Source organism: Microtus oregoni, unplaced genomic scaffold, assembly GCF_018167655.1.
Source record: "Microtus oregoni isolate MIOR12 unplaced genomic scaffold, Mior012 000047F_ref0000412, whole genome shotgun sequence".
Classification (NCBI taxonomy): domain Eukaryota; kingdom Metazoa; phylum Chordata; class Mammalia; order Rodentia; family Cricetidae; genus Microtus; species Microtus oregoni.
This window is the reverse complement of record NW_024543221.1, coordinates 1,073,504-1,093,997: the sequence shown is the minus strand read 5'-3', so window position 1 is coordinate 1,093,997 and position 20,494 is coordinate 1,073,504. Positions and strand designations below refer to the sequence as shown.

General features: G+C 34.7%; 1 protein-coding gene across 10 annotated transcripts in view; it reads left to right on the top strand.

Moving 5' to 3' along the window:
• The window catches only part of Cep170 (centrosomal protein 170), an 85,743-nt gene that overhangs the window by 60,478 nt on the left and 4,771 nt on the right, over nucleotides 1–20,494 (top strand). For 4 of the 10 annotated variants that reach the window (XM_041635271.1, XM_041635267.1, XM_041635266.1 and 1 more), the window contains 4 exons: nucleotides 4,643–4,877; nucleotides 11,561–11,738; nucleotides 14,043–14,213; nucleotides 16,497–16,585. In XM_041635271.1, coding sequence (XP_041491205.1) covers nucleotides 4,643–4,877; nucleotides 11,561–11,738; nucleotides 14,043–14,213; nucleotides 16,497–16,585 — 673 coding nt within the window. The remainder of the gene's footprint in view (nucleotides 1–4,642; nucleotides 4,878–11,560; nucleotides 11,739–14,042; nucleotides 14,214–16,496; nucleotides 16,586–20,494) is intronic. The other 6 variants (XM_041635272.1, XM_041635264.1, XM_041635269.1 and 3 more) reach the window with 3 other exon arrangements.

Here is a 20,494-nt window from a genome sequence, read left to right as displayed (position 1 = left end):
GTATTGAAGTGCTATTGGCTTATTTGTATTTAAGCTGAAGCCACTAAGAGTATGTGACCACAGCAGTGAGACAGATAGCTTTGTGTGTATTCTCATGTAATAAGTGTGTTCTTATTACCTCACAATCAACTACTTATATGGGTGTGGCTGAAAAGGCCAGGAAGGGTAGACCGGCTTTTTGAAGACTTGAAGGTTTATGATTCTTTTCCAGCAAGCTAAGTGAGCCTAAGTTTTGAGTTAAAAGTGGAGGAACATTGGTATATAATCTTTCCTTTATTTTTGCTTGATTTATAATACATCCTCTCTGACTCAAAACAAGTAGTATTTTGTAAATGTTGTGGGTTTGGTTTTTGTTTTTTTACTGCTGCTTTCGTCCACTCTTACTTTCTTTCCATCTCCATTGGTCAGGGGCTTTGATAATGACAGTCATAGACTCTGGTAGGATCGATGTATACTGAAGCTAGAGAATACAGTCACGCTTCCTGGAGGATGAATGACATTTTCTTTGTTATTCTGGTCTGCTTCCACATGTCAGTCTTTAACCTACCATTAATGAATTGATTGCTAGGTATTGTTATTTGTTTTTTATGGATCTTTCTTCTCAGTTCCTTCCCTTTGTGCTGTGTTCTCTGGTGTGTACTCTGATTTCCTCTGAAAGACTGCTTGTTTTACTACCTCACCCCCATTCAAGCACATTAACATATTTACGTTTCCTTGCATCCTGACGTGAGCCGTGATGTAAGCTGTGTGTTAGCAAGAAGCATGAAGTACCGTCTTCTCTGCTGAATGACTCGCTCTTTCCATATGGACAATCCAGCTTTATTCCTTATTCTTGAGTATGAGGGGCTTTTTTAAGATGTGGTCTAAATAGGACCACCTGGCAAGTCTGAGAAACAAGTATAAGATTTCATATTATATATAGACAGACTAATTTTGATTTCTGCTTTGAATATAGAGCTTGATATTCACTTTTCTTTATCTAAAACAAATCAAGTATCTTAGAATTCCTTAATTTCTCAAGGGAAAATTGTTACTTTTATTCTTTATACTAAGTCATCAGATATTACATAATTGCAGCCATGGAATTTAAGAGGGGAACTGGGGATATGAAATAATTTTTGGTCAAATATCAAGACAAGATGAGAATCAAGGGCCTTTATTACTAGCTTTTGCTACTGTACTGTAAAGAAATGGAGCTAAATACTAGCTTCCAGAAGACAGCTAGTATCTGTTATGACTAGAAGTATATATACAAGGTGACCATGCATTATAATAGTTTGGGTATTGTTTACTAAATCATTGAAATCCTATTGTATTATCCAGTCCATGTCAGTGAAGAATATACTTAATAGTTGTTGCATGGAATGATTACTAACAGATTTATGTTTGGTTCTAACAATTGAATGTCTATGATGCTATAACATTTCTGTTTAAAATGATTGTATTATCTTGAGTGGGAAAAGAGAAGAAAATAAGGCTTAAAAGAACATGGAATCATACTGGTCAATGTTTCTATTCTCCATTTAAACTTTAAAGATCTTGAAGTTACCTACCTCCTATTATACTGTCTACATTAACATATGTAACAATTATTTTGATTCAGTGTTTTGGACTAAGTCATGAGCAGGTTTTTCTTTCATTTAATATGGTAAGCATTGTTGATTGGAAATGTCTAGCAACATTGGTAGCCATTCTTTTATGCATCTCTGGTATAATTTGCTTCCAAGGGTTTAATGACTTGCCTTTCTCCCATATTCTTTTGGTGACAATGAAAATACCCCAAGTTTGTTTTGTTTGAGATTTTGGTGTTTAAAATTAAGGACCCTAAGTTATCAAAATAAAGTAGCTGACCAGCTGCAGTCTAGGCTAGCCTGGGCTACTTACTCTGCCCCAGACTTGCACTGTATAGAGGATCCTGTCTCTAACAGCTGTACACTGTTATGAACGGAGCACCGCCACTACTAATAAAGTGGCCGAGGTTCGTTATTTTAAGTGCACACTTTAGAAAATGTTATTAATATTTTCAGTTTTTTTCTTGAATGTTTTTCTTTTTATTCTAAATCTCAAAATCTAAATAGTGAAAATTAAAAAAGCATGCATGACTTTTGTTAATTCTTCAAGTGAAGAACAAAAATACAAAATACAAAGTATGCTCAGAATTTTATGTCCTCAAATGATCTTACCGCTAAATGCTTATATACAACAAAACTTTTGTGCTTTAATTTCCCCTTTAAAATATTCTGATATATAATGAAAATAAAATGTGTTTTCTGATCTTCTAATCTGTAATTGTATTTTAGCATTAATGTGTTAATTACATTAAAAAGGAACATTCACAGCTATCTACTAATGAACCTTTTTTATTCTAGACATCATGGATAACAGTATTTTGTAGTAAACATGTTTACACCTTCAGCAAGGAAAGAATGTTGTACATTTTCTAACTAAAATAATTTTTGGCAGTGACAGAATATTATTTATTGTCAAATTAAAGCTGCACAATCCAGGGCAAGCTCTAAAACTACAGAGAAACCCTGTCTCGAAAAACCAAAAAAAAAAACCTGCACAAATAATTTAATTTCTCAAAGGATTATATAAATACATATATGATACGTACTTTCAAGGCATGATTCTGTTTGCTATGTGAAAACAAATTTAATAATGTTATAAATAAACTAGTTTCTTGTGATTACAAGTTTAAAATGATCTTGAAACTTACTCTCATTTTCATTTGTATAACTAGTGCTTCACCAACCAACAAATTATAGAATTGGTGTTTCAAACATTCCCAGTTTAGATACTCAATTTAGTGATCTAATACTAGGTCAAATGGACCTAGTTATATAAATTAAATGTATTGTGTAAACAGAAAATTCCAAAGAATGAAAGTATTTTTTCATTTAATCTGAATAAGTCAGAAAACCTTTTTATATTCTATTTTCTTTGTCAATCCACTTTCTCCTCTTTTTCTCTCCCATACCGGGCACCAACCTGAGTTTAGAGTAAATCTTCGATGCTCAGTTAAGTCCTTCTAGAAACATGCTCATAGACACCAGAGTTGTGTTTCCATGATGATTTTGAAATCCTGTGAAATTAACAATGAAATAATAACTATTACACATCTCCCTTCAGGAAAAAAACAAACAACTATTTATATATTTATTTTTACAGTGACCCATGAACTTTTTCTACGTATGCTTATTCTCCTGTACCCATCAATCTAGACCCCATCCCAAGAGCTGCAAATAGGGTATTAATGAGCACAGAGAAGTGGGCTCTGACTTATTACATATTATTCTTATAGATTTCTCTGCTTTAAGCCATCTCTGTTGGCATTGATGTCGGTTTTATCTATGAACCAACTAACTTCAAGGAAAATACAATTTTGGGAAGAGGTATCAAGAGGAGTATAAAATTCTAGTGGAAGATGAGGAAATTCTGAGGTTACATGGAGTAAGCCAGGTTCAGGATTGAAGAGAAAGAAGAGAAAGAAAAGTCACATAGTGCTATTAGTGGCAGTTGGGAATTGCAGCGGTTGCTAAATTTTTCGTCGCTTAGAATACCAAAGATATTTCATTATTCTAAATTTTATAAATGCAAATGATAGCTATCCAGGAATTCATTCATTAAAAACTATTCTTAGCACTTGTGAGCCAGTTACTTGACCCAAGTGCTAGGTATATATTAGTCATTAAATAAATATTTCCTGCCATGAATTAGACATTATCTTCTCTGTTCTTCACTTGTTTATACTTTACAAATTACTTGTATTAGTAAAATGTCCACATTAATTTGTCTTCTGATTATTAGTGTGTCAGCAGTAATATTTTTAAATGTCTTTACTAACTGTAAATGAGAAAGTAATTGGCACTTTGATATTTCTATCTGAATGATCTCTTGTGCCTTAAATGTTGGTGGTTGTGAGAGTAGCTTGTGTAGTTTTATGCTTTGTAGATTTTACACCATTGTCTATTTTGACCGTATGTTTTCATTGTTAAAGCAGCAAAGAGTTGTATTGAAGATGCTTTGTTGTGTTTTTTACCATGTAAAAAGTTTTTTCCAACCATAGCGTAACAGGATGTTGAATGACAGAGGTAATGTTTTTTTTTTCTGCCATAAAGGCATAATTTCTATAACAGGAATTATGCACGTTTCTGTGTTGGGAAAAGAGGGTTTTCATCATCTCCGTGTTCAAAGTCCATGTGGCATGAGGAAATCTTTTCCCATTTTATTTTTGTCATGTTAATGTTGTTGCTGTCATTTAAAAAGCATCCATATCGCTACTCAAGAAATATTTGCAACTGAAAAACACCCCTGTTAAGCATTTTTGACTAGAGCTTGTTTAGTCGTTTATCATTAGTGAACTTTTGCATTGGAATGTTTATTCACTACAGTATTTTAAAAAAAAAAAACGGTCTTTTCAATTGTTTTTAATTATTCATTGTTTTTAATTTCCCAAAATACAATGTTTCTATCTTAAGGAGTAGTAGACTACAGTTTTTTGTGAGGTGTGTATATGTATGTCAGTTACTGAAAATTGTGTTGTGTGTGAGCTCTCGTGGTGATTTTGAAATCATGATTTTTATTTTATCTTCAAAATGATAACATAATAATTCTTTTTTTAATAATTAAACTAATTTAGTAAATTCAAGATGGAGGCGCTTTCCCACTGATTATGCTTCCACCTCAGAAGATGAATTTGGATCAAACCGTAATTCCCCTAAACATACTCGTCTACGTACTTCTCCAGCCCTGAAAACCACTCGCATGCAGAGCACTGGATCAGCAATGCCTGCTAGTTCTTCATTCAAGCACCGAATTAAAGAGCAGGAAGACTATATCCGAGATTGGACTGCCCATCGAGAAGAGATAGCCAGGTTGGTTTTCAGTCTTTATGAGCATTGCACATTGAGGGGGGCTGGAGAGAACTGGCTAAGGGCTAGCAGTTAAGGGCTAAGTAGATGACCTGAGTTTGGCTCCTAGCACACACATCTAAACTGTCTATTACTTCAGTTCCTGAGGATCTGGTGCAAAAAGCGCCTGCATTATGTGATGCACAGACAAACACTCAGAAGCACACACACACGTGCACATAAAAAAATTAAAAATAAAAACATTACAGTTTAATAACAAAAGTTCCCTTCTACATTTGTACAAATTATCTAAGAAATGAAATCCCTCAGAATTAAATGTTTTATCCAAAGAATTACTCTCTATCAGACTTTCTGTTTGTTTTCATTTTAAATTATTTAATGTTCATGCTCTTGACATAGGGCAGAGCACTTCATAGAACCCATCTATTTTGGTCCCCTTCACACTTTTTTAAGATTCTAATAGAGATGCTGGTAAGAATAACTTTTGAAAGATGGTTTAACTACACCTAGTTAACATTAGTTTAGACAGTGTACAGAGTACTTTCCTTTTAATCTAATCTAAATAAACAGTCTATCTGTTTCAGATAGGCTACGAATGTTACTGAGCAACTTTAATCTTTTTTATCTTTTTTATTGCTGTTTGGTTTTTGAGACAGTTTTGCTATAAAAGCTAAGCTGAGTTGGCCATGAATTTGGGATCCTTGTAGGCCGCAAATACTGGGGTTACAGGTATGCGCAACCTTGCCCTGTTTTGTTTACATTTTTATAAAGTCATAAAATGCAGTTAGTACAGCCCTTTAGTCAAAACATGATTATTTTGAATACTAAGTGACTGCTTATTATAACATTTAAATATGTACAGAAAGTGAAACACATTGTATGTATAATTAGTAACACAGCAGTAAAGCATTTCATTTCTTTAAATCTAAGATTTTTAAATTTTACTGTAGTATGCTTGTGTTGCCTAAACATTTTTTACTATGTTATATGCCAATTATTTTTGCCTTCTCATTAAGACATTAAATTTTATACTTGGCAATATTATCAAATAGTGTGTGTACAATAGTCTATAATGCTTTCAGGGCAGCAGCAACTTTTACCACAATTTGATGTTATTTTCTTCGTTAACTTTTGTGATCAGGTTTTTAATGAGAATACATACTAAAGTTTTTAAGGTAGTTGTTTTAATTAGAGAAAAGAAACCTGTGAATTGTGAGCCCACATATGCTATAGTCAAAGAATCCTGGCATGCTCTCTGTTCTGATCATAGCTGCCAGCTTTGCTTTTGTCATTGTCCCCTTGGGTGTGCAAGGTCAGGTGGTGCCAAATGAATTAGAACATGTCTGTCTCTCTCTGCTATCAATTAGACTAAAATCCTTTTACTTTGGAAGGTCATACCTTTCATGAGTCCAAATAGAGAACAGTGAGCATGGAAGAAGGAAGACAGTGGCTCCAAACAACATTGCTGTCTCTGGGTTTTATTTGTTACGAGTTTTGGTATTGCTGTTGTCTCTATATATACTACAAGAGGATTCTATTTGTCAGCAGAACTGTGATAATAATATCTAGTCTTTGGGATTTTTAATTTTTAGAAAGAATATAAGCTGGAAAACTGTTTTTTTCCCATGAAAAATAGAAGAGGAAGGATGAACAAAACTATCAGGGGTGGGAATTGATGTTTATAGTGTTCTACTAAAGATAAGTTAGAGTAATGTGAGAAATTATTTTCAAAGGCTTTAAATCAAACTAAATAAGAGAAATAATTGCCTTTTTATGGAATATTGCTGTCACCTAAAGGAAACTCACTAAGCATTGAAGAATACTTGAGATTCTTGTAATTACATTGAGAAATGTAATTTTAAACTTTATTGCAAAGATGGCTTATGCTCTTATAGATTCGTCTCTTTTAAATGTAGACCTGTTTAGTTCATCTTTCTTTGCCTGTATTTAAATAAAAATAAGGTTAATACAGAATAGAAAATGTATAAGAAAATACAGCACAGTTGGTCTTTCAGTTTGTAAAGGAAGATTTTCTTCCAGATATTCCTGACCTATGTGCCTAAGTACAATATAAGTTTCCTTCCAGTAGGAATTTGATAGATTTTGGTGGCTTTATAAATACTAAGGTAAACAAAGCTATAGTTTTACCTTTGCAAATGACCAAGTACTTTTAACATTTGGATCACAAGGAACCTAGCAGTAGTATTGTATTTTAAATTCATTATTACATATGCAATGTATCATTTAATTACACTTTGAGAATTTTAGTAAACAGTGTATTAAGAGAAAACAGTTCATTATAGATATTACATTAAAACATGTAAAAATAAAGCCAATATAATATTTTATCTCAGTTCTATGATTTATAGATATCATGTTCTTTTTATATACACCTCTAGAATAATATTTTGCATCATATTTATATAGTTGAGTTCTTTATATGTGTTCTGTATATTAATTCAAGATTTTAAGTGTTCCCATGAGGATAACATAGTCATATTTTAGTGCTGAGGCATGAGACACCAGTTGGGGTTAGGGTCAAAATTGTAGAAGTCATTCACAAAATAATTAAAAGCCATGGTACTAAATGGTATCACAAGAGATTGTGAAAGGACTGAATGCTTGTGGCTCTAGGTGGTCACCTAAATTATAGAGCCAAAGAGTAACCAGATGGTCCAGAAATGGACTATAGAGTCGCACCTGGATTCATATCTTTTTTTACGGTAAAATCTGTACAAATCTTTGGTGGGCATAATACCAGTCTAGGATTAGTGTTTGACATTGATAGTAGGTTACTAAAAAATGTTACAACAGAAAATAGTAGTAGTTGATTTTCATTAGGACATCAGTTTTCTCCTTATTCCATAAACATTATGAGAATCCACTTATAGTTGGAGTTTAAGGCCAACATTGTTTTTAATGGTTTACAAAATATTTTGCTAGACTATTATAACCAAGTCAAAACTCAAATAATTTTATGATTTTATATTATTCTCATAATAAAAAATACTTTATAAGTTGTCTGTGTTTCTTAATACTAAAAATAATTCTTGAAATATTTTCTTAAGCTTCCAGTATAACCTGTAAGTCTGTAATAATATATTTTACAAGATACACTCAAAAGAAAATAAACCTCTAATGTATCAAATAAAGAAGGTTCAACACTAAGCACAAGCATAAAAATCATAAACTTTCTGACCCAAAGTATATTTTTCAGTTTGCTTTACTTTTTAACAGATAATTCCTTCTACAAAATACATGAAATGTAAGGGCAGCTTTTGTCACTTGGTATAGAATTACTATAGTGGTATTCTTGGTCTTTATACTTGGTTTATACTTTTGATCTTTGGGACTTTTTCTCTTAAAGTTTTGTAATAAAGAAAATGGAATAACATGTGGAATTGTATGTTATGTTTTAAAATTGGCAACTTTAAAATTTTGATACTTGCTAAGGAAATATTATTTTATACAGCCCCAAATAAAATGTTTTTACTGTTTTGGGATTTCTTGTAGCAGATTTGAAAGGGATGGAGAATGAGAGGAGGAGCAGGGATTTTAGGCTTAGAGTTTAAAAGCAGAACACAGCAATACATGTAAACAAACATGTGACTGTAATCCAATAGATGCAATTGAGAAACATTATCTAGATTGAGCAGGTGCCTCACTTCTGTTTGGAATATTTCCATAACACTTTTCTACCACTTTTATTTTCCTCTCAAATTTTCTTATGATTCTTGTAGTAAATGCTGAGGGCTTGTTTGTGTCTTTGTGTGTGCGACAAGGTCGCCTGTAGTCCAGGCTGGCCTCAAGCATAAGCTGAGGATATTCTGGAGTTCCTGATTTTCTTGCTTTCCCTTCTCAAGTGTTTATATTAAAGATATGTGCCGCCACACCTGACCAGTTACTTAAATTTCTAGTAATAGGCTGTGAAGCAACTTTAAGACAGGAATTACCTTTCCAAGATATAGCAGGCATATACAGAAGATGCCAGCAAATAAAAGAGGTTGCTCCTGTTGTTGCTTGCACATTACATGGTGTACATACGTGAGAATCTCTTATTTTTACAAAGTATTTTCCATCTAATACATGAGAATAATTTATTTCCCTTTTATTACCATTTTAAATGATTGTCATGTTTCATTGTATGAGTATCTGCAAAGCAAAATATTTTCTTAAAAATGTAAACTGATGCTTATCAAACCTTTATTACTCTGCTTCTTAGCCTAGCTCATTTATTTCAGGAAAGAATTTATAACACAGATTGGTCATCTTGTCCAGAGTACTTGAAACTAGAAGTGTTTGTGGTTTGGGTTTAGAGTTTTTATTTCATAAAAATGGTGAGGTATCTTGGGACGGGAACACAGTTCTTGACACAATTTATTTCATATATACTTTATACACATAGCCTGAAGATAATTTTGAACAAGTATTTTTTTAATATACCTAAGTTTGTCTGAAACTTATGACATAAGATCAGATATACAATTATCTATTTTTGCTGTTATGTTGATGCTTAAAAGCATTGTGTTTTGAAGCATTTTAGATTCAGTAATTTCAGTTTAGGGATAGTAAATCTATCTTACATAACATAACACCAGCTTATTCTCAGTTTGAAAAATTGCATATTAGTGTGCTGTAGTGCAAAGGTCTAGTGGTATTCTTATTCCTGTGTCCTTAGCCTACAAAGCTCACATTGACTCTAAGCTTCGTTTCTATCATCTGTAAAATAAGATGCTAAATACCTCACTTAGAAGACGTTTGTGAGTTTCTTAAGTTCCATTATTCTAAGCTCCAGAAGAGCAAGGGGTGGTATCTAGCAAATAACAAGTGATCAGTACATACTTGGTGTTTTTCCTACTTTTTTTGCATTGGCATAAAAAAAAGCAAAGCTGCAGTTTCTTACAAGGAATATATCTATATATGTCTATATATCATCTTATATATCTGTCAGCCCATCAACTTCAACACTGCTTCTTTTTAAAGTTGGTTAAATTTTTACACAATTACTGTGCTCCTTGACTATCTTTTAAACCCACATTTTGGAGATAATGAAATGGCTCAGAGGTTAAAAGTGATTGTTGTTTTCCCAGAGGACCCAGATTTGGTTTCTTACACCCACATGGTGGCTCACAACCTTCCATCAAGGCCCTCCTCTAACCTCCCTGGGCATCAGAATGTATATGGTCTGTGCATACACATGTGTATATACTTATACATGTGTGTACATGTACATAGGCATACAGGCAAATATCCAGACATATAAATCTAAAAGAACTTTTTTAAGGAATAAATTAAACCCATATTTTGTATAACTTTTTAAAATGTTTCTTTGTACTTTGAAAGTTATTTAAGCTTTCATGTGTGTTTTTAAGTATATTCTGTCATTCTAGAACCTTCTCTGGAATAAACCAAATTGAGTTTTATATCCAACAAATACATAATGTGGAAAAATTCTAAGAATTAAATCTTTTTTAAGATGTGTGAAATATCAGTGACAGACTTCTGTTTTATCTCTTGTTCCAAGAATTTCTTTAAATGCTAAGAGATAATTCTTTCCACTTTTAATTGTCACTGCTATTGACAACTGAGCTGGAAGGGTAACTGGGAGAGTGCTTGCCTGGCGTGCTGGTGAGCCAGATGTTGTGAATACATGTCATCCCTGTACTCAGGAGGCAGAGGCAGAATGAATGCTGACTATTTCAGTCTTCAGACTAGCCAAGTACTGTGTCTCAACAAACAAACATCACTTTCCTGAGCCCATGTGAGTGAACACAGAGCTTCATAGACTTGAGTGATGAACTAAGATCTGGTCCTTCCAAGTTGCACAGTCATAAGCAAGTCACCAAACTTTTCTAGTAATGTGTTTATGAACAGTTTCGCCTAAATCCTACTTCAGAAGAATATTATGGTCCTCGGATAACATGATACAGAGTAGAACATGCTATCATAGTGTAAAACAGTGCTTCAGAGCTCTTGCTTCTCAGGGCCATAGTCCTCTTAGGTGAAGCTTAGGAAGCTATCTTAGCATTTCCAATTGCATGATTCCAATTGCATACAAAGAATTTTAATAATTATCAGTTTAGTAGAAATACAGTTATCAAAATATTCAACAATATAGTGACTGATGGTTCTTTATTAACACATTTGTAAATGTCATTAGTTCGGGGTTTTAATGGCTGTATAAATTTGAAAAAGTAATCATATAAATGATGTTTTGAGATATCTATAAATGACAACAGTGTGATTTCTGTTGGTGACAAAAATCCCTAGCCTTGTCAACTCTACTGTAGTCTGTTGCATCGGTTAGGTTAGTGAAAATAATGTCCTTGTTTCTTGTTATTCATGTTTAGATACTTCCTGAATTCTGTCATTTCCAAATTTAAGATTTCTGTATCATGTTAATGCCAATCACTAACATTAACTATATATTTTAGGTATTCAAAATGCATTTTCAAGATAGATTATTTGGAACTGCATTCATTAATAGTAGTATTTGAAGCTAAAGGGGTGTGTGTGTGTGTGTGTGTGTGTGTGTGTGTCAAAATAGTAAAGAACATTTCCAACGAATCTTAATTTGGGCATATAAATCTGTAATTAGATATACAAGTTACATGACTGCCAAAGCTGATTGTCACTAAAGCTATTATTTAAAGGGAATTAAATTTCTTTTTTAAAATTATTTCCAGGATCAGCCAAGATCTTGCTCTCATTGCTCGGGAGATCAACGATGTAGCAGGAGAAATAGATTCAGTGACTTCCTCAGGCACTGCCCCTAGTACCACAGTAAGCACTGCTGCCACCACCCCTGGCTCTGCCATAGACACTAGAGAAGAGGTAGGAGATCTTCATGGAGAAATGCATAAGGTTCTTTCTTTTCTTAATTTCTTTTGCTTTTAGCTTTTTGCTTAGTTTATTTTAATTATGTCCACCCTCCCTGTCTGCATGCAGCTCTTCATTGTCTAACTTTAACAAATTTATTTTTTGTAACAATTTACTAAAGACTAAAAGGCTAATATTTGGTCTACTATTAACATAAAATGGAAAATTATTTAGCTTTAAGCACTTCATCTGTTGATTCCTGATCTATAACATTACTTGAAATGTGAATGTAAATGTAAATTTGGAAAGCAAACTGAAGTTCAACAAATGTCTATAAAAGGTTTCAATGAAGTTTGGCATGAAAATACTCCAATTAAAAGAAATGACCATTACTAGTTAATAGCAAAGAAAGAAAAGATTGTCCAGCTTTTAAAAACAGTAATTCTGCTGACAAATATACACAGTATTGGTTTTAAAAACTGAAATATATAATATCAAAACACTGTTTCTCTCACATACACATATATACTCCAGATATTCTTACAAACTCTGGAATATAAGAATTTGTAGACTGTTGGTCACCCCAAACCATGGCCTCACAGTAAGTACAGCTCCAGGAGACCCCACTTGTATAACATTGTTTCATAAAGAACCTTTAACTTAAGTTGATGATACAGTCTCTTTTCCCTCTGTATCTATGGAGATTCATTTCAAGGCTCAAAGCTTGGGTATCCCAGTCTTTTAGATAAAATGGTACAGCGTTTACATGTAGGCTATAAGCATCCTTCCTCTTTAACGCTCATCTTTGGATTATTTACATACTATAGTATGTACTATTTAGAGAATAGTGAGAAGAAAGAGGTCCATATATCTCTAATAAACACACAGCATTAAAAAAATATTTTTAATGTTTAGTTGACTATTTTTATTTTGACCCAAAGTATAAGTCAAAGGTTAGCCTTTAAAGGAATGAATTTGTCTTTATATGGACTAAAAACTAGAAATAGATTTTTTTATTTTTAATTGGTTGAAAATATGAAAAGAATAGTAATTGGTAACATGAAAATTATTTTAAGTTCACATTTCAGGACCCATAAATTAAGTTTTATTACAGTATAGCCATTCTCGCTTGCCTAACTGTTGTCTATGGCTGTTTCTTTGTTGCAGTGCAAAACTGAGTTCTCAGACAGACTGATACGGTTGCAAAGCCAAGAACATTTGCTATCTGCTTCTTTATACAACAATGCTGCCAGCCCCACATACCGATAACTCCACTTCTTTATCTTAGTAAATGTTCTAAATAGTAACCAAAAATGCCTAGCCTTTTGGACATTTTCTTCTGGTAAACTGCGCTGATAATCTTTACTTCAGTTGCTTTTTGTCACATTTTTTCTTATAAAGCTCCTTAGTGGTCACTTTTTATTTATTTTTTGTTTGTATGTTTTCTAATTTAATAAATGATATTTCATGAATCTGTGTAGAGTTTTGTTACCACACTGATCAATTGTAAATGTATATAAAATCATCTTTGTTGGTTTAAAAAAAAAACAAGAGGATCTTCATGGTGGCAAGACATACACATGTCTCTGGTACATTTAAATAATATTATTTTCTCAGCTTTCTAACTCAGTTTTATCTAACATGGTTATTCATTCACTTAGACCCTGTGGAATTACTGAGATATTTCATGGGATATATCTCCATTCCCCCTTTTTTTATTTCAGAACGTTACAGTAGTTGTTCTCGTCGGTAAACCCGTTACTTGGTGTTGCATGTCCATAGTCTGCACTGTAGGTGGCAGGACCATTTTTACTGTAGAAAGATGTATGTTCTCTATCACTGTTGAAAGTTTGCCTAAGGCCAAAATACTTACGTGAATTAATTTTTGTTTCCTTTTGTAAAATTAATTGGAATTTGCCATATATGTATCTTGTGAAGAAATTTGGCACCTGGATTTGGGGAGGAAAAAAAATAGAAAACTAAGAAAAAAACCATTGTTTTATCCTCGTAAGGCAATGTGAGTAGAGTGAACTCATTGTCCACTGACATGTGGCTCAAGGTGCTTTCTTTTAGCATCTGTTCTTTGTTTGGAGAACATATTAATCATGAAAAGGTTGAATTTAGCATAGTTCAATGTTTTTGATTCTGAAAATAAGATCAGTATAGATGAACGTCTACTTCAGGGAAGAAACCTGTTTGGTGTGCTTATTTAAAAAGTTTATTGAAGATACCATGTTTCTGTTACTCATGAAAATAAGTAACTTCTCTCTAATATGAAAAAGTATAATGCCAGTATTTCTACACTTGCTACTGCTCTTTTCTCATAAGGCTTTGCTTTTGTCCTACTAGTTGGTTGACCGTGTTTTTGATGAAAGCCTCAACTTCCGAAAGATACCTCCATTAGTTCATTCTAAAACACCAGAAGGAAACAATGGTCGATCTGGTGATTCAAGATCTCAACCAGCAGAGCCTCCTGATCACTTAACAATTACAAGACGGAGAACCTGGAGTAGAGATGAAGTAAGTAAACTGCCAACTTTTAACATATAGTGAAGAGACATCCCTACTTGCCATTAGGTCCCAGTTACTTTAGGGGTATCAAGTTTGTTAATACGTTACTAAAGAGGATGAGTTGTCCAAGCTAAACTAATAATGTTTATAAGAGTTGAGATTAATTCTAAGTTAACCTAAGAGCCACTATTTATAAAAATTATTAAATCTTAAAATAAATTGAGCCGGGCGGTGGTGGCTCACGCCTTTAATCCCAGCACTTGGGAGGCAGAGGCAGGCAGATCTCTGTGAATTCGAGGCCAGCCTGGTCTACAAGAGCTAGTTCCAGGACAGCCAGAGCTACAGAGAAACCCTGTCTCAAAAAACCAAAATAAAATTAAATAAATAAATATGAGACTAGAAAGATGGCTCCACAGTTAAGAGCTCTTACTGTATTGTACAGGACCCAAGCTTGTTTCCTAGCACCCACATAGTGACTCATAACCATGTCCAGTTCCAGAGGCTCTTACATCTTCTGATCTCATTGGGCACCAAGCTTGCATGTAGTGTACATACATAAACCTTTGAATGTTTGGGGTTGCCAGGTGTGGTGGTACAAGCCTTTAATCCAGATGCTTGGGATGTAGAGGCAGGCAGAATTCTGAGTTTAAGGCCAACCTTGAACTGTGTAGACTACTACATAGTAAGTTTCAGGACAGCCAGGGCTACACAGAAACCCTGTCTCGAAAAATCAAACTTACAGGTTCTGGAAACGGTCTCATGTAGCCCAGACTGGCCTCAAGTACCATATAGTTATGGTTAGTTTCAGCTCAGCTCCTTTCCTCTTGCCTCTACCTCACAAATACTGTTTTGTAGATGTTTTCCACTGTGATCAGTACTGAATGTTTTAATAATACTGAACCGAAGATTTGCTGAATGAGAAAGCTACAGAGTTGCAATGCCAATCCCTGAGAGACTTTTACAACTTAATTTTTCTGTGTACCCTGATCGTGGATAGTTTGTTTTTAGTATAAACAAAAGAACCTGTTCTCCTGATTTTACCCATATTCATTGTGTACCCTCAGGTATGAGATGACAAATTCCTCTAAATGTAGTGAAATTTTGAGGGAGAAGTTTATGTTTTCAATGAAGTCATCTCAAGGCTGATATGAGAAGTTTAATACACTGTAACACTGTCCTATACTTTATGGAGTAGAAAAGAGAAACCTTGTTCTATATGGTATTCCATAGAATGCTGTACCCTTTCTTCTTACATAATTTTCCTCTTGTATTTCATCTGTTTCCTCGAGGCACACTAATCACATAATTCCTCCTCACCTTTCCTTGTCTTGTTGTGGCTTTCTATATTTCCTCACTCAGCCTGCTGTCCTCGGTGCGTCCAGATCTGTGTCCTGAGCACTTCCTATACCTGTCCCACTCATGAACTACTTCACAGTTCTTACAGTGCTGCATCACAAAACCTAGAGTGATTTCTTTGCCTGCTTTCTTACGCAGTATTTAGTAGCATCCCCTGTGTTACATTGTTATGCCATGTTCTGTTGTTTTTCTAAAGCATTTTGTTATCCAAAGTCATGCTTTATCTTTCTGAGTTCCATTTAGAGAATCTGCAGTATAGGGCTATTTTGGAAGCCACATCTAGAATCAAATTGAGTCCTCCTTCTACTCTTGTACACTAGCTTTGTCTTTTGTGATTTAGGCCTCACTCAGCTTGCCACCTATCTTAATGCTCTGTGCTCCTTGGCCTCATGCTGTCTGTGGCTGTCTTCTCTGCAGCAGGAGAACTAAGTTGTACCAGAGATCATGTGACCCTCGGAACCTAAAATCTCTCTGTGGCATTGACATAAATTTGCTGACCTCTACTTTTACCCCTGGTTCACAACTGCAGCAATATCAACCCCCATCATGAAAATTTACTACTTTGAGTAAATTCTTTAAAATTTTTCTCCCTCAATAATCTCTGAAGAATAAGTAAATAATATAGTACGTTGCTTGCATTTTTCCTTTTATGATAATAACGTGAATTGTAAATATGAGAGGCAAGATCGTGTTTGTGATTAAAGAGGATAAAACAGGTTATTTTTGAAATGGGATGACCAAAATAATAGAGAACTTTGACAAGTTATTTAACAAAGCAACTGTTAGTGTTTCTTCTGTTTTATCAATTTAATTACTTTGATTACATCATTTCTTTTAAATTAAAATTGCCATAAATAGTATTAGTATAATCAGTTGCAGCTAGTGTTCTTAAGTTATTCAGTAAATACATATTAATATGCGTTTTTTCTGTTTCAGGTCATGGGAGATAATCTGCTGCTCTCATCTGTCTTTCAGTTCTCTAGGAAGATAAGACAATCTATTGATAAAACAGCTGGGAAAATTAGGTACTTTGTTTCTCTGATCACAGCTTTGTTTCCTGTTCCATTTTCTGTTCCAGCTGTTGCCACAGCTGTGAGGAGCTAGTGACATCACCGATGTGAATTCTTACTGCTTTTGCTGCCAGTTGCTTTTCAGCTGTAAGGAGTATTCTCGGCTAAGCCAGTGTCCCTGGTCATGAACCCATTTATAATTGAGAATTAACACTTTTTGAGTATTTAGTAACCAAAGCCATTTTCCTTCTTCACAAAATATTAGTAAATATTTTTAAATTGACAGACTCTTGAGGTTTCTCTTGCTCAGACTGGACTCAAGTGTCTTCTGCAGGGGAAAAAGGGACAGTCAGCTCTTAAGACTCAGGAAATGTGTGGTGTGGCAACCTTAGTGATTCAGTCTATGTACACTGCTCAGCTCGAGGTTCACATTCTTTATTTTTTAAAAACAATCTTTTCTCATTCTATATACCAATCCCAGTTCCCACTCCGTCCCCTCCTCCCACTCTCTCCACCTTCCAGAAACCTACGGCTTCCCATGGGGAGTCAACAAAGTCTAGCACATCATTTTGAGCAGAATCAAGGCTCTCCCCACTATATTTCTAGGCTGAGCAAGGTATCCCTTCAAAGAGAATGGCTCCAAAAAGCCAGTTCAAGCAGTAGGGATAAATCCTCGTCCCACTGCCAGTGGTCCCACAGACTGCCCCAGCCATACCACTGTGTCCCACATTCAGAGGCTAGTTTGGTCCTATGCTGTTTTTCCTGCTGTCAGTCCAGAGTCAGTGAGCCCCCATTAACTCAGATAAACTGTTTCAGTGGATGTCCCCATCATAGTCTTGATCCCTTTGCTCATATTATCTCTCTTCTACTGGACTTTGGGAGCTCAGCTCAGTACTTCACTGTCTAGGTCCACATTCTTAATTAAAAAAAAAAAAATAGTAACTAAGTTGGTCAGTGGCAGCACACACATTTAATCCCAGCACTCAGAGGCAAATGGATTTCTGTGAGTTTGAGGCAAGCCTGGTCTACAGAACTAGTTCCAGGACAGCCTGGATAGAAAAACCTTGTCTCAAAAAAGAAAAAAAAAAAAGTAACTGGAGCTGGTGATAAGAGTCCAGAGCCTATATGGTTGAATGGTAGGGTGCTTGCCTGCCATTTGTGAGGCTTTAAATTTGATCTAGCTCTGAACTTAAATAAGTAAACAAATAAATGTAGTAAAAGAATCCTCAATAAAATAAGTAGTGTAGTTCTTATTAGTCTTACTGCAACTTGATATGCCATGTTTTATTGATACTCATGGGAGACCTGTCCTTTCCTCAATGGAGACAGAAGAAGAGGGGATTAGGGAGGGGGGACCCAGGACTGTGGCCGAGATGAAATAAATGAATTAAATAAATAAATGAAATGAAATGTGTGATCTGCACTGTCCGTTTTCCTCTTTATTTTTAGTAGTTTTTAACAATATATGAGCATGATTTAAAAATACAAATATTCAAGATATATTTATATTATATATAAAATATCACATGTATATATATTTTCCCCTTTAAGTTCAGCTCTCAAAAGTCTCAAACAGATGGAAACATGATTACTTGCTCTTTGCATCTTGAGCCTTTATTTTTAGCCTAATATCTTAGTTTTTCAAAAGTATCAGTTAAACATATTGATAGATCCTTAGTGTTTGATCAGAATAAGAGGCATAGTGCCTTAAGGGATTGAATATTTGACTTTTCTTAATGAGTAACTGTAAACAGGGTTTTGAAAATTATTTTAATGGCTACTTTCATATAGTATGCATTGTTTTTTAAAGAAAATTTCTTTGTTAATTCTCATACACTCCTGATATTTAAATAAACTTAATTTCCAACAATAATAATTCCGTATTCACTAGTTATGGAGAACACAGATATATTAGACTTCACCAGAGCAAAGACACATATGCCAGCTTGTTTGCTTAGTGAGTCAACCTGGGCTTAACTTCTGCGCACTCAGAAGACTTGTCTTCATTTCATTGCTTTCTTGAGTGGTAACTGTGCTTCACTGTTCGCAGTTGCTGGTCCCTCTAAACTAAGTCTGCCCCTTTTTATTATTGAAATTACTAATTGGATAAAGGTGATGAAAATTATAAATGGTACTAATTTCGGTGAATTAAATTAAAAATGAGTTGAATTTTAAAAGTTAAGGTTTGCTGTTGATTTTAGAGAAATTAATTGAATGTTACTTATAAAACACTGCATACGTCTGATCTTCTCTATTAATCTTCCGTTTGTATTTTACTCATACTTGGTAATGATGTAGTTATCATTCTGAGCCTGTCTTACATGAGGTTTATTTTGCTATGATCATATCAGACCTGTTTGTTGATTCCATTTTCTTTCATGAGCAAGAGCTCTCCTCACAGGTCACCCCATCCACCTGTGATACCCTCAGGTCAGTTTGTGCCTACAGAGAGGTACACTCTAGGGGATTGCCATGGTGGTTTGGGGAATGACCACAGCTTAGAAGCAGACTCAAGATGCCCAGTGAAAATCTAAGCATATGTATACTTAAATTGTTTGAATGTTCCTACTATCCAGCTTTCTTGCAACCTTACAGTCCCCTAGCTTTGTGACAATTGGCCCTCAGAGTGATAAACTCCTCAGGTGGCCCAGACTACTTGTATCAAGGACTTATTTAGTAAGACGTTTTTTTCTCCCAATGCCAGTAACTTCATTGGAAAGATTTTTTATTTTACTAATTTTGAATGAAATAGCTTTAAATTTTTTTGTTTTTTCATAGTGGAGCTTAGCCCAACTACTGTTTTGAATTTAATTATAATCTGATGGCCATTGTTAAATGACCATTTTAAATAAAAAAGTTTTGACCAGTAAGCTTTGTCTAAAATAACGTGCTGATGTGGTTTTCTGCTTCCTTAACATCCACATATTAATTAGAGTTAGTTTCCTAAAGCCGAAGTGATAAGTTTGACATCTTATGTTTTTAAAAATAAGGTCTTATTCTTCCAATAGGACATTGTTTTCAGTGAATCAGGAGCCTTAAGGAACTGCTGCCCTATGTTTTTTTCACCATCAAGGAAACTTTTAGGAGTTTTAGAAGCCATGTGGGTTGCACTCATTAATTATTTTATGGGGAAAGTCCCTGAATTTTTATCACCTCACTACTAAGCACACACTACTTTGTCCAGCCCACTTTAGGTCTGACAGCCTGTGGAGCCCTCATTATTTTCTTACTTTCCGTAAATCTTGTTGCTAAAAAGACTACTTAAAAAGGAACCGTACATTTTTTATTCCTTGGTGTTACCATCATTAAATGAAGCTCTTGGGTGCCTGGCATTGAGATTTAGTCCTTTCTATTTGAAAAATTTCTTAGCTCAGAAGAATTTTCTTCTGCAGACTCTCCACCCTTTTTAATCTGATTATGAAAAATCACAGATGATGAGATCTTGATTTTGATTAATGTGTGCTTTCAAATAACATTTGAAGAAATACCATTAATGTTAAAGTGAGGGTTGGAGAGATGGCTCAGAGGTTAAGAGCACTGGCCGCTGTTCCATAGGTCCTGAGTTCAATTCCCAGCAACTATGTGGTACCTCACAACCACCTATACTGAGATCTGGTGCCCTCTTCTGTCATTCAGGCATTCATGCCGGCAGAACACTGTATACATAATAATAAAATAAATCTTTTTTTTTTATTGAGAAAAGGAAAAAAAACAAGTTTCCGCCTCCTCCCAGCCTCCCATTTCCCTCCCCCTCCTCCCACTCTTATTCCCTCCCCTCCTCCCACTCTTCTCCCCCTCCTCCTACTCCTCTCCCCCTCCCTCTCCAGTCCAAAGAGCAGTCAGGGTTCCCTGCCCTGTGGAAAGTCCAAGGTCCTCCCCCCTCCATCCATATCTAGGAAGGTAAACATCCAAACTGGCTAGGCT